This window comes from Acinonyx jubatus, chromosome F2 (assembly GCF_027475565.1).
Source record: "Acinonyx jubatus isolate Ajub_Pintada_27869175 chromosome F2, VMU_Ajub_asm_v1.0, whole genome shotgun sequence".
Taxonomy (NCBI): domain Eukaryota; kingdom Metazoa; phylum Chordata; class Mammalia; order Carnivora; family Felidae; genus Acinonyx; species Acinonyx jubatus.
Genome location: NC_069394.1, coordinates 25,071,833 through 25,085,631, shown reverse-complemented (window position 1 = coordinate 25,085,631; position 13,799 = coordinate 25,071,833). Strand labels below are relative to the sequence as shown.

The window sequence follows — 13,799 nt, the reverse complement described above, 5'->3', positions numbered from 1 at the left end:
TAACAAGCCAGTGAGGAGTTCTGAGGCAGGAACTAACACAGAAAAAATGGGTAAGAACAATTTGCTGATCACAAAATCTCTCTACAAATACTGTTACAGAAAAAAACGTGAGATCTTCATTGATACTGGATAAATTAGTTAATATTAGTTGGCTGAACAGATAGGAGTCAATAAACATTTTAAATTGAAATTTACAAGGCAAAATTACATTAGATTAGATCACAGAATGGGAAGTTTCCATTGGGAAGTTTCAATGTGTGTAGGATGTTAATACTCACCTGTGATAGGATAAAGATTTAATATGTAGGATAAATAAATAAAGGTGGTATGAACTATATTGATATTTTATGATAAGAGAATCCCATTAAAGAGCTAAACAATCTTACAATAACTAGATTGTTTTGCTATTATGTTCACAGGAAACCTACTTCAACATAAAGAGTGTCTTGTTTTAGGGTAGTGACTGGATCTTCATCTCTGTATCCTAAACATATTGACACATATTGGCCCTCAATAAATGATTGATTGGTGAAGGAATGTATTACTGAGTCCCGGAACTGATAAGTGCACTACTGATTATTTCTGTGAATATGAAATCTACTGACCTCAGTCTCTTTCACAACTCCTAAATTAAACTGTGTCAAGGCTAGAGTATTTAATTCAAAATAATACTGTTCTAACAAAAGGCTTACTAAACCAAACTGAACTTTAGACCAAAGAAAATGATGCAAACATTTCGGGTAATATTTACGTGAAACAGCACAAGATATAACCTAATATGTCTAACATCTTCCAATGGCTTTCGAGGCCTCTGAGAATTTTGCTTTTGAAGGAATTACATAATTAGAATATAGTTTTCCTAAAATTGGGAGATTTCAATAATCTATGCAAGAACAGGTAAAATAAGTAGTAATCTTCAACATATTGAAAAATGGTTAATTTCTAAGGACTTGCATATTGGCAATATTTAAAAATTAAGTTCAAATTGTCACTTCTGATTTTCATCTATTAATATATTAATGAAAACTGCCAAACTAACATAGGTATTAAAGATTTCCTGGAATGTTGCTAGAAAATTGATTTTAAGAGTTTCTCCGTGGCCTCCTCTGGAAAGATTTAACAGATAAAAGAGCAATCAAGTACTAGTTGGATTTATAGATGAAAATTTTTCTTTGAAAGCCATGAAGAAACCATTGGACATGAACTCAATACAGGCAACCATAGGCCTGTCAACATTTCTGTTGCAAACTTTATTTAAGAGGGTTTATCATCTCCATCATCTTAGAAACTATGAAGCTGTAAGTTGGCACACAAATTAGCAGCATGGATGCAAATTTGTTTACACAAAACATTTGAATCAGTTCAGCTGTTTTGATTTAGACATCAGCCAAAAAACCTTAACTCGGAGTTTCTCCATATATGTGAACGCTGAGTAAATATTTTGTCTAGACTATATAGTTCAGTCAGTTGGAGCACGGAGCCAATAAATCCAAGGTAGTACGTTTCATCTCCAAGATATTTAATTGTATTTATTCTGCCTCGTCTCCTAACTTTGATCCGTTATCTTGCAAATGCAGCTTTTAGCAACACAGAGTTCAATATTAGAACATGCAGTTAGATCAGCATAAATACATTACAAACATTTGGGGGAAAATTCAAATTACACCTCCAATAACAGATTCGAAAGAGTCATTCCTATATATGGAAATCTACTTTGTATATTAAAACTAAAGTCATTTCTAAAACTTACAAATTACCTGAAGTTGAAGTCTTTTAACAGTATCTTACTATGTTTTAGTAGAATAACAACAGCCTAGATTCATATTCACTTCTCTATATTAACACACTCATGATAAAATACAACTTAAAAGTATACGTTTAAATTATTGACTGGTTGGTAGATCTCAGGTGCCCATTATGGTATTGTAAGAGGAAATGAAATTAACGTTTTTTTTCTACAGGTTTCTTTGAAATCAGACAGTACTCATAGTGTAAATAAGCACACAAAAAGTAAAAGATATGTCCCTCTAGAAAGCTAATATTTGAGAAATTAGAATAATATAAAACAATAAAACAGAGCTGATAATTTTATTAAGTAACGGTGAAAGAGAAACAAGGGGCTAATGGGAATGTGAACAAGCCCAAGAAAAGGAATTTGAATTATCAGTTTCCCCTTCCCATCACCAGGATCAAGAAAAAAAATATGTCAGTTTGTAACTTAAAATTTCAATAAGCTGAAGTGAATTATTATAATATAATCAATTTTAAAATGGAGAAATTGGTTGATAGTCAATTTCCAACATTAAATAAAATTTGGGAATGCATAATTTTAGGCAAGAGAGTAGGAGACACATTTTAGGTGTACTTTTATCCCTGACTTTTGCCAACTTTGGAAAAATCTACATCTAGCTGTTGTAAGATACAAAATTATTTTAAATAAGGATATTCCATTAAAAGGTATCCAATGTAATAACCTTACTCTATGAATAATCCATATGAAGGTATTTTTAAGATACCTGAGCTTTAAAAGTAAAAACATGGTTTAAAATGAGGTCTCTAAAAGTATATCCACAAAGAAAATTTTAATAATGCAAGTAAGAAAAAGGCTAGTTTATATTGGAAGAGTCAAAGTTCACAAAGGACGAAAGTATTTTTGTTACATATAAAAATAAATTTTATCACCTTCACAAAAAAAGGTAACATTAATTTTGTGTACTTGAGTATAGTTTACTACATACATAGGTGTATTTTTTTCTTTTGTAGATGATGGTGTATATTTCAGTGCCCCTATTTAATTTCTACGTTAATCTTTAAATGGAATGCTGTTTCTCACCAATATTATTTCATTTAGGTCTCTGTGTCTCTCTACATGATTACTTCAGGAAGTACTGCTTAGATCTGGTCATGATTTCAGTTAGAGAGTGGTCTTTCCTCTCAGGGATATTTATTCCCATAAACCAATTAGGATTATGTGAAGAGAAACATGTACTGGACAGGGAATTTATTTATTTATTCATCCATTCATTCATTCATTCATTCATTCATTCATTTAGAGAAACAGAGAGAGAGACCACATGAGCATGTGCAATTACGGAGGGGCAGAGAGAGAGAGAGAGAAGAGAGAGAGAGAATATGAATCCCAAGCAGGCTCCACGCAGTCAGCATAGAGCCTGAAGGAGATCACGACCTGAGCTGATATCATGAGGTGGGTGCTTAACCGCCTGAGCCACCAGGAGCCCCTGATAGGGAATTTAAAGACTGTTTTATACACTCTAAATCTTGGCAAGTCACTTCATTGCTCTGACCTGTCTCTTCTTTATGTAGCTATGCTCGTACATTTAGTTAGGATGTAATGATGGAATGAAGTAGACTATGTGGATAGAGCTTAGATATGATTTTTTAAAGTGTATTCCTTTGCCCTGACAAATAAATCTGATGCACATTCCCTGACTATTAGACACTAGACTAGATACAAGAACTTTCACATCATTAAAATTCTATAGAACTGAATGGAAGATTAAGGTACCAAATGGAACAAATTTATTTGCCATGGTTTACAATACAATTCGTAAACAATTTTACATCCAAATATTATTTGTGAAGTTCATAAAATCATGTACATTCATAAATTTTATGTTTTACTCAAGAGTATTGGGTTAGGATCCAAGGATTATAAATTTTGGTTCTGTGTGTGTGTGTGTGTGTGTGTGTGTGTGTGTTTAATGCACCAAATAGTTTTACATCTATCTTACAGTGACATACTTGTGTATTATTGTGCATTTACTTCACTTACTATTGCTTATAAAACTAAGAGTATCTTTCACATACAGGATCATTAAAAGAATACAGGATCATTAAAAGAATAATTTTAGGCAACTTAAGGAAAAAATGTTGAAGATTTTAATACAGAATTTATGTATTATGTAACTGTGAGATTATATAGGTTTACATACGTAGTATGTATGTATATACTGAATATTAATTTTAGCCTTTCTTTTAAATTAAATTCTCAAGGTCTCAGGTGTTTCCTAAGAATGAAGTTTAATTAGTAAGCTAGTCACTTATAGTTTCAACTTTTAATACGTTGATGAGTTTCTGAATGCCTTCTCATTTCAGATTTCACTCAACAACTAGCTAACCTTATGCTCATGGAAAGTCATTGTACATCTCTGGCTTCAGGAAATGTGGATAATTTGTAGATGGAGATAATAATCTGTACATAGGAGATAACAGCCATCTAGCAAGATGCTTTTTAGAATTCAAAGCAGGAAAATGAGGTAGAGAACCACTGTTTAAAATGTAAACAATATACTTTAACAGAGATTTCTACATTAAAAAAAAAAATAAAACAAAGAATGCTATCTTGGTAATATTTCCCCAAACCTAACAGTGTCTTATGTCCTGTCTCTATAGGAAGCACCTCTCAGCATTATGGAGTCAATCTGATGGATTTAGTTTAGTGGAAAAGTATAGCATAGTCCTAGATTTTTGAGATTTATTAAATCCATTTCTGCAGAATTTTTCCATTTATAAATTTCCTTTCAAAGTGGTATCCAACCGTATTTTAAAACATGTCATAGTTAAAAAAAACTTTATCATTAAAACTATATAATCATAAATACTCCTTTAAAATCTGCTAACATAACACAAAGGAAGTTATAACTTTGAACATTCAAAACTTGGTTTTTAAGAGAATCACTCATTACTTTTTATATATTTCAGTCACTTTCTGAACATTTAAACACCTCAAATTTAGTAGTATTCATTATTTTGGAAAATTTACTCATATCTTAGAAAGAGTTTAAATATTTCATATATCACTAAAATTGAAGATAATCTCTAACATTATCAATTGTTCTTATACTATTAATATTTCTCAAGTGTACTATTATTTATATGGTACTATTTTGAATGACACCATTGTCTTACATAGATCACCTGAGAGAAATCTGTGATGTAAGTGCAGATGAGAGGGACTGCATAAATTTTATGTTAATATGGCTTAAACATAATTAAAACATGAGAATACAGAACAGATTTTCTAGATTGAAAAGCTTATAAATAAGAAGTTGTGTCTAGATTATAAGAAATTAAGAATTTAATTTTAAATACTCTTGCTTAAAGTTTTTTATGAGACATAAAAAAACACTCAATACACTGATTTTATTTTTATAGCCTTGTAAGACTTGTATAGATTTTATTGAAGATATGACTAGTTATTTCTCTGATGTACATATTATATCAGCCTCAGAAAATATTTTCATTCAAAAATTGTTTCGTTTTTTCGCCTGCAAAACAAGTGGTTAACAATTTCTAAAAATTATAACAAAACATATATATTATATGTATATATATTATATAATCACTAATATTTTTATATGGTACTGATTGATACATGGTACATAAATATCAACCTTTGTGATCGTCTCCATTGATGTCATCTAAGCAAACTCTGAGAAGATATAGTAGAAAGAGAGTTGAACATGAACTTGAATGCCAGATGGTCTTGTCTCAGTTCTAGAGCTAATGAACTTTCTTACCTAGTAAAAATCACTTACCCTTTTTAGGCATGTGCATTTCCTGGATAAAATAAGAGCAATTAACTATTTATATTTAAGAACTTGCCCAGCCCTGTAAAATATCACAATTTGTGACAAGATGAATCATCAAGTTCAGTAGGTATTATTAATCAATTGATATTAAAGTTCCTATGTAGGGAATGGAATTAGCCGAGGAACAGGGGTAACTTTTTTAAGCTATGGGTCTGCCCCTGTTACATGGTGCTAGGTCCTGAAGTAACTGTATTAAGTATGATAAGCAGAAGTTTCAAAGTATTTCTCCAATGTATAATAGACTGGGAATATGGCCAATGTGAAATAATAGCTAGTAAGAAGATGCCACATTTTTTTATTTACTGCTATATACAAGTTAGGGCTACAAGTTAGGGTTGAAGTATGAGGGAATTCACACTGGCTTTGCACATGAATGTGCGTTTGAATAATACTAATGATAGCTACCAGTGTCAGATACCATATATGTTAAATATATAATCTCCCTTTCCGTATAGACCTGCTGATATGGTACAAACTCCTTTGTGTGTGTGTGTGTGTGTGTGTGTGTGTGTGTGTGTGTGTGTGTAGATAATGGAACTGAGTTTAGGAAAGTTGAGTTGCTAGTGCAAACATAATTGCTTGGCAAAATTATTATTTGACTTTAGGTCTCATAGCTCGAGAACTCTTGCTCTTTATTGTAGTGAAACTCAAACCATAGAGCACATCAGAATTATCTGGATGCCTTATTAAAAACACTAATGTCTGTGCCCACCTACCAGGGTGTCTGTCTCAGCGCCTTGGGTGGGCACCTGAGAATTCATATTCCTAACAAGTTTTCAGAGAATGCTGATGTTATTTGTTCAGGAACACTTTGAAAATCACTGCAGTGCAAGTATTTAAAAACTGATAGAATAACATTGTGATATCTAATACCACGTGATTACCACTGATATAATTCAACTATAAGCTGTATGACTCTAATGTTGTAGACTTTTTTTAGAGGAGATTTCAGATAGGGTTGTTGTCAATAGGCCATGATTATATAGAAAATATTACTCCTTGGAAGCTTCAACCAGCACCAAGCAATAGCTTAGCGAAGGACTTGATGGCATGAAATACATTTGATGGCTACAAGATTGGAAGTTTGAGAGACCAAAGGATGACCATCAGCCGTGAGACCCCTGAATACTGGAAGGTATTCAACAAATTGATTTTTCTCAGTGACTTTTGTAAAAATGATATTCCTGATGAGAATGAGAGCCTTATAAGAGGCCTAGTTCTGAGAAAATCTTGTAGGCATGAAAATTTATCTCTTTGGAAAATAACATGCATCACCCACCTGCTCACTCTAAGAGAAAAGATGAATTTGGTAACAGTCGTGTCTGTCCTAACATCCTTAATAGATCCCATCCAGAATTCAAATCAGAACTGCCACTGTGTCCATAAACTACACTGTCCTATGAGTAAAGGTAAGAGAAGAAAGAGGTACAAAGGGAAGCTATGTTTAAATGGATCTATAGACAAAATGGCCTCAAGTTGTATTTGTATCTCACACATTTTCTTAATCCTACACATTTTTTCTAATTTCTTTTACAATCATTTTACTTCTAATCTTTCAAACACTGGACTTTAAAGTACAAAATGGCATATTTTCTCAAACAGTCATGTTGCCTAAAGTAATCTAAAGTAACAGGTTCCTTAGTAGACACCTTGTTGGGTGCCTTCCAGTAATTTTTCAAAGTGGACAAAACATTGAAGCCATTTCTGGAGACCCTGATATTAAGTAGAAGGAAGTCATTTTTTGGTACACAAGAAATAAGTCTGAGACCACTAAAGTTCAGTTTAGTATCTTTCAGGTATTTGTATTTGAGATCTTAGGCAAATACCTTGCATTGGAAGGTTCCCACATGAGTACAAAGACATTAGTAATTGCTCTACCTCTTCTATATTCCACTTGTGATTGAGTTTTACTACATTTACAATCATGTATAGATGCCATTTGCTGTTGCTTTATTATTTCATGTTTCCTTAGATACTAAACTGTGTGTTCAAGGAAAAGACATGTATACCCCAGATTCTATTCCACTGTCCCACAAATAGTAAGGCTAATTAATATCATGAGAGTAAGAACAACTCCTGCAACTAAGTCTATGCTCCTAGAGTACTTTATTGAGTAATTCCATGCCTTTATTCCTTGAAGGATCTCAAAGGAGCTGGCATTAAGTTTGCAAGGGGCTGAAACCTGCTCCTGAATTATTTCTGCCCACACACATTTCTTACACTGGCTTGATGCAGCCTTCCCCTCAGCCCCTCGCCAGTCCCCCAACACCGGAAGATTCCGGAAAACACGGTGCTGCAAAATGACCTTTCAGAACAATTTCTAGGAGGTAACTGTCCAGGAGGACGTTCAGCTCAGAATTCTGGGAGCTGCTCAACCCTTTTCTGGGCGGCAAATTGGGTTGGCTTAGCAAGTAGGTGGTGTCAAGCCTCCCCAAAGGCGACGTGTTCATGGGGAAGGGAATTCGCCTGATGCCTGAGCCCATCTTTCTTCAGTCGTCCTACTTCATTGTTATTCTACAATGTGCTGCAACCCCCTTGCGCCTCCAGCTTTTAGCCCTGAGCTGGCCATTCCAGCGGCGCTGGGAGAGGACCACACGGTGACTTGGATGACCCCATGCTGTTTCATTTCTGCCTTTTCCCCTAGGTTCCAACTAAACCCTTGTGTCTCCTGAACCCGGAACAGGACTATCTCCTGTTTCCCTTTCCCCCCAGCCAGAGAGCTGGGGTGGGGATGAAGGGATCCTAAAAGGGCAGCAGGCCGTTTACTTGCTCTCGAGTGAGTTTTAGAACTCCCTAGGCGCCTGTCACTGGAGAATTTGAGTGAGGGGAGCGATGCGGTCAGCTTGGGGAAAGGGAGTTTTCTCGGTGCCCCCACCGGAGAGCGCGACAGCGGTGTCCAGAGCACCACCATCTAGAGTTCGGAGAATATAAACGCACTGTTACCTGCCACGCATTTCCGCCTCGGGCACCCACACCCACGCGCCCACACGCTCCCGAGGCTTCCCGAAGGCCCGTTGGTGTCAATCCAGGTGGATCTCCTCCTCCCAACAATACACACACACGCACCAAGGCCAAGTGAGGCGCTCAGTTTCAACCTCTGATGGTTCTTTGAAATTTCATGGAGTCTGCTCTTCTAGAAGAAATTAAGTATTCCCAAAGAACAAGACTGAAGGATACCCGGTCAGACTGCAGCAGCGGGACCCCTAACTCGAACACAAAATATTACCTCCCAGCACATGACTCAAACGTGCCAAACTAAAGGGAAGAGTTTTGATGGCTGCGATGGAGGGGTGGGGTGGTTGTTTGCTGTTGTTATTGTTCGGTGAGGTCTTTAACTCACTCCACCCCCTTTTGAAAAGCCCCCTCAAGACAGGACATTTTCTGCCTGGTCTCACTATTGCCTTGAGGGTGAGGAGTGAGGGTATCGAGGCTATCAGTCCCCGAAGACACGCAAGGGTCTGAGACTTCCCTCGGGGCTCAGCCACCCTGGCTTCCGTGAAACGTACTTCTGAGTTCGCTGAAGAGGGTGTGAAACCCGCTCTTCCAGAAGGAGCTCTGTGGCGGGAGTAATCTCTCCTTGGAATCCCAGAGCACGCAGAAACGTGGATCCTTCTCGAAGTCCGGGGCCTGCCAGAGGCCCTGGAAGGACGCCCTGACGCAGGGCGTGGAACGCAGCGCACTGGCTGGAGCCCACCTGTCGTCCGAGGTCAGTGCCTTCCGGTACCTTCGTACGGTTCCTGCACCTTTGCGTGGTACCTTTTGCTAGGGTTGCGTGATCCCCCGAGACGGAGCGTGGGAAAGTGGCCCCGAGTGTCTGCTTACGTGGGCGGGACGTTTCAGCACGACTAGGAGATTCACAGTTTCTATCTGAGTGAAACCTCAACAGACACGCTGCAGCTGCAGGCTGCATTTCGGAAACCTCTGCCTGACTGCGCGCGAGCGTGCATGTGCCTGTGTGTGTTACAGCCTAAAATAGGCATGCATCGGGTCTAAGCAGCTCCCACCCCAATTTAGTGTCCTCCGTCGGCCACCTTTTATTTGAGATCCTGACAGTGGAGATAAAATGGCCAGATAAGGCTGGCTGTCATTTCAACCCCATAGGAGCGGTTCAGGCCTACCACTGAAGGCCACTTTGTCTTCTGCTCTGAGGCGTTTCCTCCCACTGAGCCTCTTTGTCGCTGTTTGCAGGCAGAGGTGAGATACGAAGTGATGAAAAGTATGGGCAGAAGGTGGAATTCTTGTGGCATGAGCTTTTCGCGTGGAAAACCGCGCACCTCGGACTTCCTGAACACTCCTGCTATCCTGGAATAGGACCTGCAAAGCCCTTAAAACGCCTCCCGGTTCTGAGCTTTCTCGTGGGCCTGAGCGTCCAGAAGAAACAGCGTGGAAAACAAACTGGGGCATAGACGTTGGGGGGAACACCATTTAAGCGATTTCAGGAGTCACGGTTTTAGGAAAGCCTTGAGGAAAGCCTTTCACTGAAGTGAAATTAGAATAAAATAAGAAGAGAGGAAAGGGGAGGATAAGCAACTGTTAAGATAGGCACCACCCGCCGCTAGGGAACAGGTCTAAAGCATACAGCCCATGTAAGTTTGTTTCTCAGAATTTGAGGACAGCGTTCCAAGTTGTAAAACATAGGGGAAATCTTCCGAGTGGCAGGTAAGTGGCAAAGAAGAATCTTATTACCATTAAATGTTATCTAAGTTCCAAAAAAAAAAAAAAAAATTGGTTTTGAACGGGACCAAAGCAGAGTGTGACACACTCCTTCTCAAATGCCCCTCAAACTGGAATATACTCAGTGGAGACCAGTGATCTCAGTCCAAAGTCCAGGAGCTGTGAGGAGAGGAGAGGGGTCCTGTTTCCAGTGCCATTTAAACCAAATTAACGCGCCCTTCATTTCAGTGGCGCGTCTTATTCGGAAAATACGGTAGGTGCGGGCAGCCGGGCGGTAATTGCAGGCTGCGCGGTTTGGTGTTTGTCAGGCTGGCGTGCTCGCCCTGCTTCGGAGACTCCCTCTCCCCATCTGCCCCTCGAATGTGTTTTCGCTCAACAGGTATCACATGAAAACTCGCACTTAACCCCTGGTCATCCTCTAGCAAGAGCCACCCCAACATTTTTTCGTGCCTGGACCTGCTGCTGCCTCCCTGCGCCTCCCCCACCCGGAGCGCGCGTCTAGCAGTCAGCCCCAGGGCCATCCATGAACCACCGACTCCCTGTGGCAGACGGACTAAGCATAAATGTGAGGCTCCTCGCACGTCGAGCCGGCGACGGAAACGAACCCATTGTAAAAGCAACCCGAGACACGTTTTGTGCACTAGGCAGTGTAGTTACGCCGCTGAGGACAAGCGTTTTGCCTTAGAGCTACGCTGGAGGCTCCAGGAAGGGGGGGGGGGGGGTAGGGAATCAAGCTTTAAGGAGCAGGTTGGGATTACAAGACAGTTGCTGCCACAGACACCGGAGACGACTTCCTGGCATTTAGGGATGTAAATTAAAATTCGAGACATGCCACCCGTGGTTGCTCCTAATAGAAGGAGAGGTAACCCCTCCAGCTCCCTCCACCCAAAACATGAATTATCATTTCCACTGAATGCAAATGGACTGCCTTCTGTGGGGGGACAGCCAGCTGCAAGCTGGACAATAAACTGTTTCATAGAGACGCGGCCCGATTGCGGTTCAGAGAGGCACTCCTTTACAAAGGAAGAAGCGTCCAGTTTGTGTTGACAGCCGTGGTGCGCCTGGGCCAAAACACCCCCCACCCCCCACCCTCCACCCCCACCCACCCCCGACACACAAGACACCCGAGATTTGGAACTAGCTTCACTGAAAGCGACATCCATCGCATCTATTCGAGCTGCCATGAGTATGGGGAGGTGATTTTTCAAAAACGATGGCATGAGTCATAAACATCTCCTGAGTATTCTTTGCAGCAATTAATGGGCGGCAGGGTGCAGGAGAAGTTGTGGAACAGAACTGGGGATCTATATTCTCCCCGAGGACAGCTTTGCTTCCAATGATTCCGACTGTCCCTTGCTTTCCTGCTTAGGAATACATTTTACATCCCACCCACCCCCTCCCCTTGTCTGTGCATGTGACACTCACTCTACCTGTCTGAACGCCGAGACTTGCTGGGGATTTTCTTTTTGGTCGTCAGCTAATGACTTTCCTCCTACCTTCATTCATCCCCAAAGGTGGATCCTTACACTTCGTGGCGTCTCAGACCCTTTTAAAGCCTCATTTTAAGCCAGTCCTCTACCACAGGACCCAGGGAAGCTCCCCTACCATTTATCAATGCACACGAGCCCACGTAGTAATAATTCACATATGCATTCAGACATTTGTGTTAGTAGAGGGATGCTTGGAAGACCCCTGTGCCCTAATGCATTTAACAGCACATTCCTGGTATGTCAGTAACTTTGCGCCCTGAAAGGGTTAAAAAGCGTTTGCACGAGTGTCTTTAATATAAATATTCTAGCCCAAGCATCAAACCCCACTGGTTTCAGTAGAAATCAAGGTAATCCTCACCACCAAGTAAAGTCTTGCAGAGGAATTCTGCCTGGATATCCACTAGTTAGAGGCTATACGAACCAACTCACGTATTCGTTTGAGCATACTGCAAGAATATTTATTGAGCACAAGCTCAATCACTGCATTGAACGCCAAATCTGGCAAGCAAAATGCATTTCCTATGGGGGGGGGGGAGAGCTGTGAATCAACTCCTTCTTCAGTATTATTATCATTATTTTATCGGTGCAAATTGCAAAGTAAGCTACCAGCCTTTTTCCGGCGACAAGTGAGCTCACCAACATACAAAACAGGGGGGACCCCCGAAAGCAGACCTACCTTTCACACAAGACACCATCAATAAAAAGACGAGATTCCAAAACGTAAATCCACTTTTAATCCCCATTTTCTTCATCAGGATGAAGTCCAGGCGGCCACATTTAGCGCATCTTCTGGTGCCAGGCTCCCGGGGTTTGGATTCCTTTGCTCGGCTTTCCCCTTTGCGGATCCCTTTCATATTATTCGCGAGCTCCTAATTCCTGCTCCTCAGCCCGGCGCAGTGGAGTTGTTGCTGTTGTTGGTGCGCGGTCACAGCTCAGAGTGAATGGTGTTTCTGGGATACCACAGCAACCTTGACGAGGACTCAACCATCTCTCCAACGGGGGCACAAAGTCTCTGCTACTCTGGATTCTGTCTTTTCCTGTGCTTTTTTTCCCCTCCACCAAAATCTACCTCAATTCTAGCCCGTTATAGCAACCACCAGAAACCACTAGTGAGCTGCTTCTTCAAGCCCAGCTCCGCTCTCTGACAAACTCCCCACAATATTTGAAATTAAGGGGCTTGGTTTCTTTTTCCCCCCGAATGGATCAATTCCGCCTGTAAAAGCAGCCCGAGAAATATGATGTTAGTGAGCTCCCCATTGCAGCTTGTGAATACAGAAACATGTTTGAGGAATATTTTAATCGGAGGATCTGTGTTGCTTTTGGGGAAACCATGCTGATAACGAATCGGGCTCCATCGATGCCCACGTCCTTATAATGGGACATGTGTTACTACTGTAGTTGCAGTATATTTCAGGCAGGCGTCTCGCATTTATTATCCCATGATTTAATTGAAAAAGAAGATCACAGATAAGAATTTATTTGCACACATGCATTTACATATGCAAATGCCTGCATGTGAGCCCGTAATCAGGTTTCTATGGTACGGTAAACCGATTTCATCCGTGACTAGGGCGGGGGTGAGGTGGAGAGGGAGCCAGTCATTTCCCCAAATAGTTCGCCCTTTCATCCTCCTCAGCCGCTTTTGGGCTAATGTGTGCTGCAGCTAAACTACTTTATCTGTGGTAGTTATCTAGAACAGACTCATTTGTCTTAATTCTGAATCAGTCCCAAATATGTAAATGGAAGGTTTCTTTCAAAACGCACAATGTATGTATCTATACATCTGGACGTGGAAGCTCCACACGCCATTCAAGGGTTAACACTGCACAAGGAAAGAGTTCTTGCGCCATCTACTGGCCATCGCTCAGGTACCGGCACCCTTTTCCCATCTATAGGGGATCCTGTTTGCTTCCTCCCAGGGTGTAGGGGAGCTGTGTCCTGAGACCAGCGCGTTTTGCCTCCTGTGTGCCGATTTCTTAGTCTTTTTTGTCTGATCCGGGCCCAGATCTAACAAACCGCAAGT

General features: G+C 40.4%; 1 protein-coding gene across 6 annotated transcripts in view; it reads right to left on the bottom strand.

The window, feature by feature from the left end:
- The window catches only part of CSMD3 (CUB and Sushi multiple domains 3), a 1,242,277-nt gene extending 1,229,197 nt beyond the window's left edge, over positions 1 to 13,080 (bottom strand). Inside the window, exon 1 of one of the 6 annotated variants that reach the window (XM_027064013.2) lies at positions 12,453 to 13,080. In XM_027064013.2, the coding sequence (XP_026919814.1) occupies positions 12,453 to 12,630 (178 nt within the window). In that variant the 5' untranslated portion in view covers positions 12,631 to 13,080. The remainder of the gene's footprint in view (positions 1 to 12,452) is intronic. The other 5 variants (XM_027064014.2, XM_027064015.2, XM_027064016.2 and 2 more) reach the window with 5 other exon arrangements.
- Positions 13,081 to 13,799: the final 719 nt, after the last annotated feature.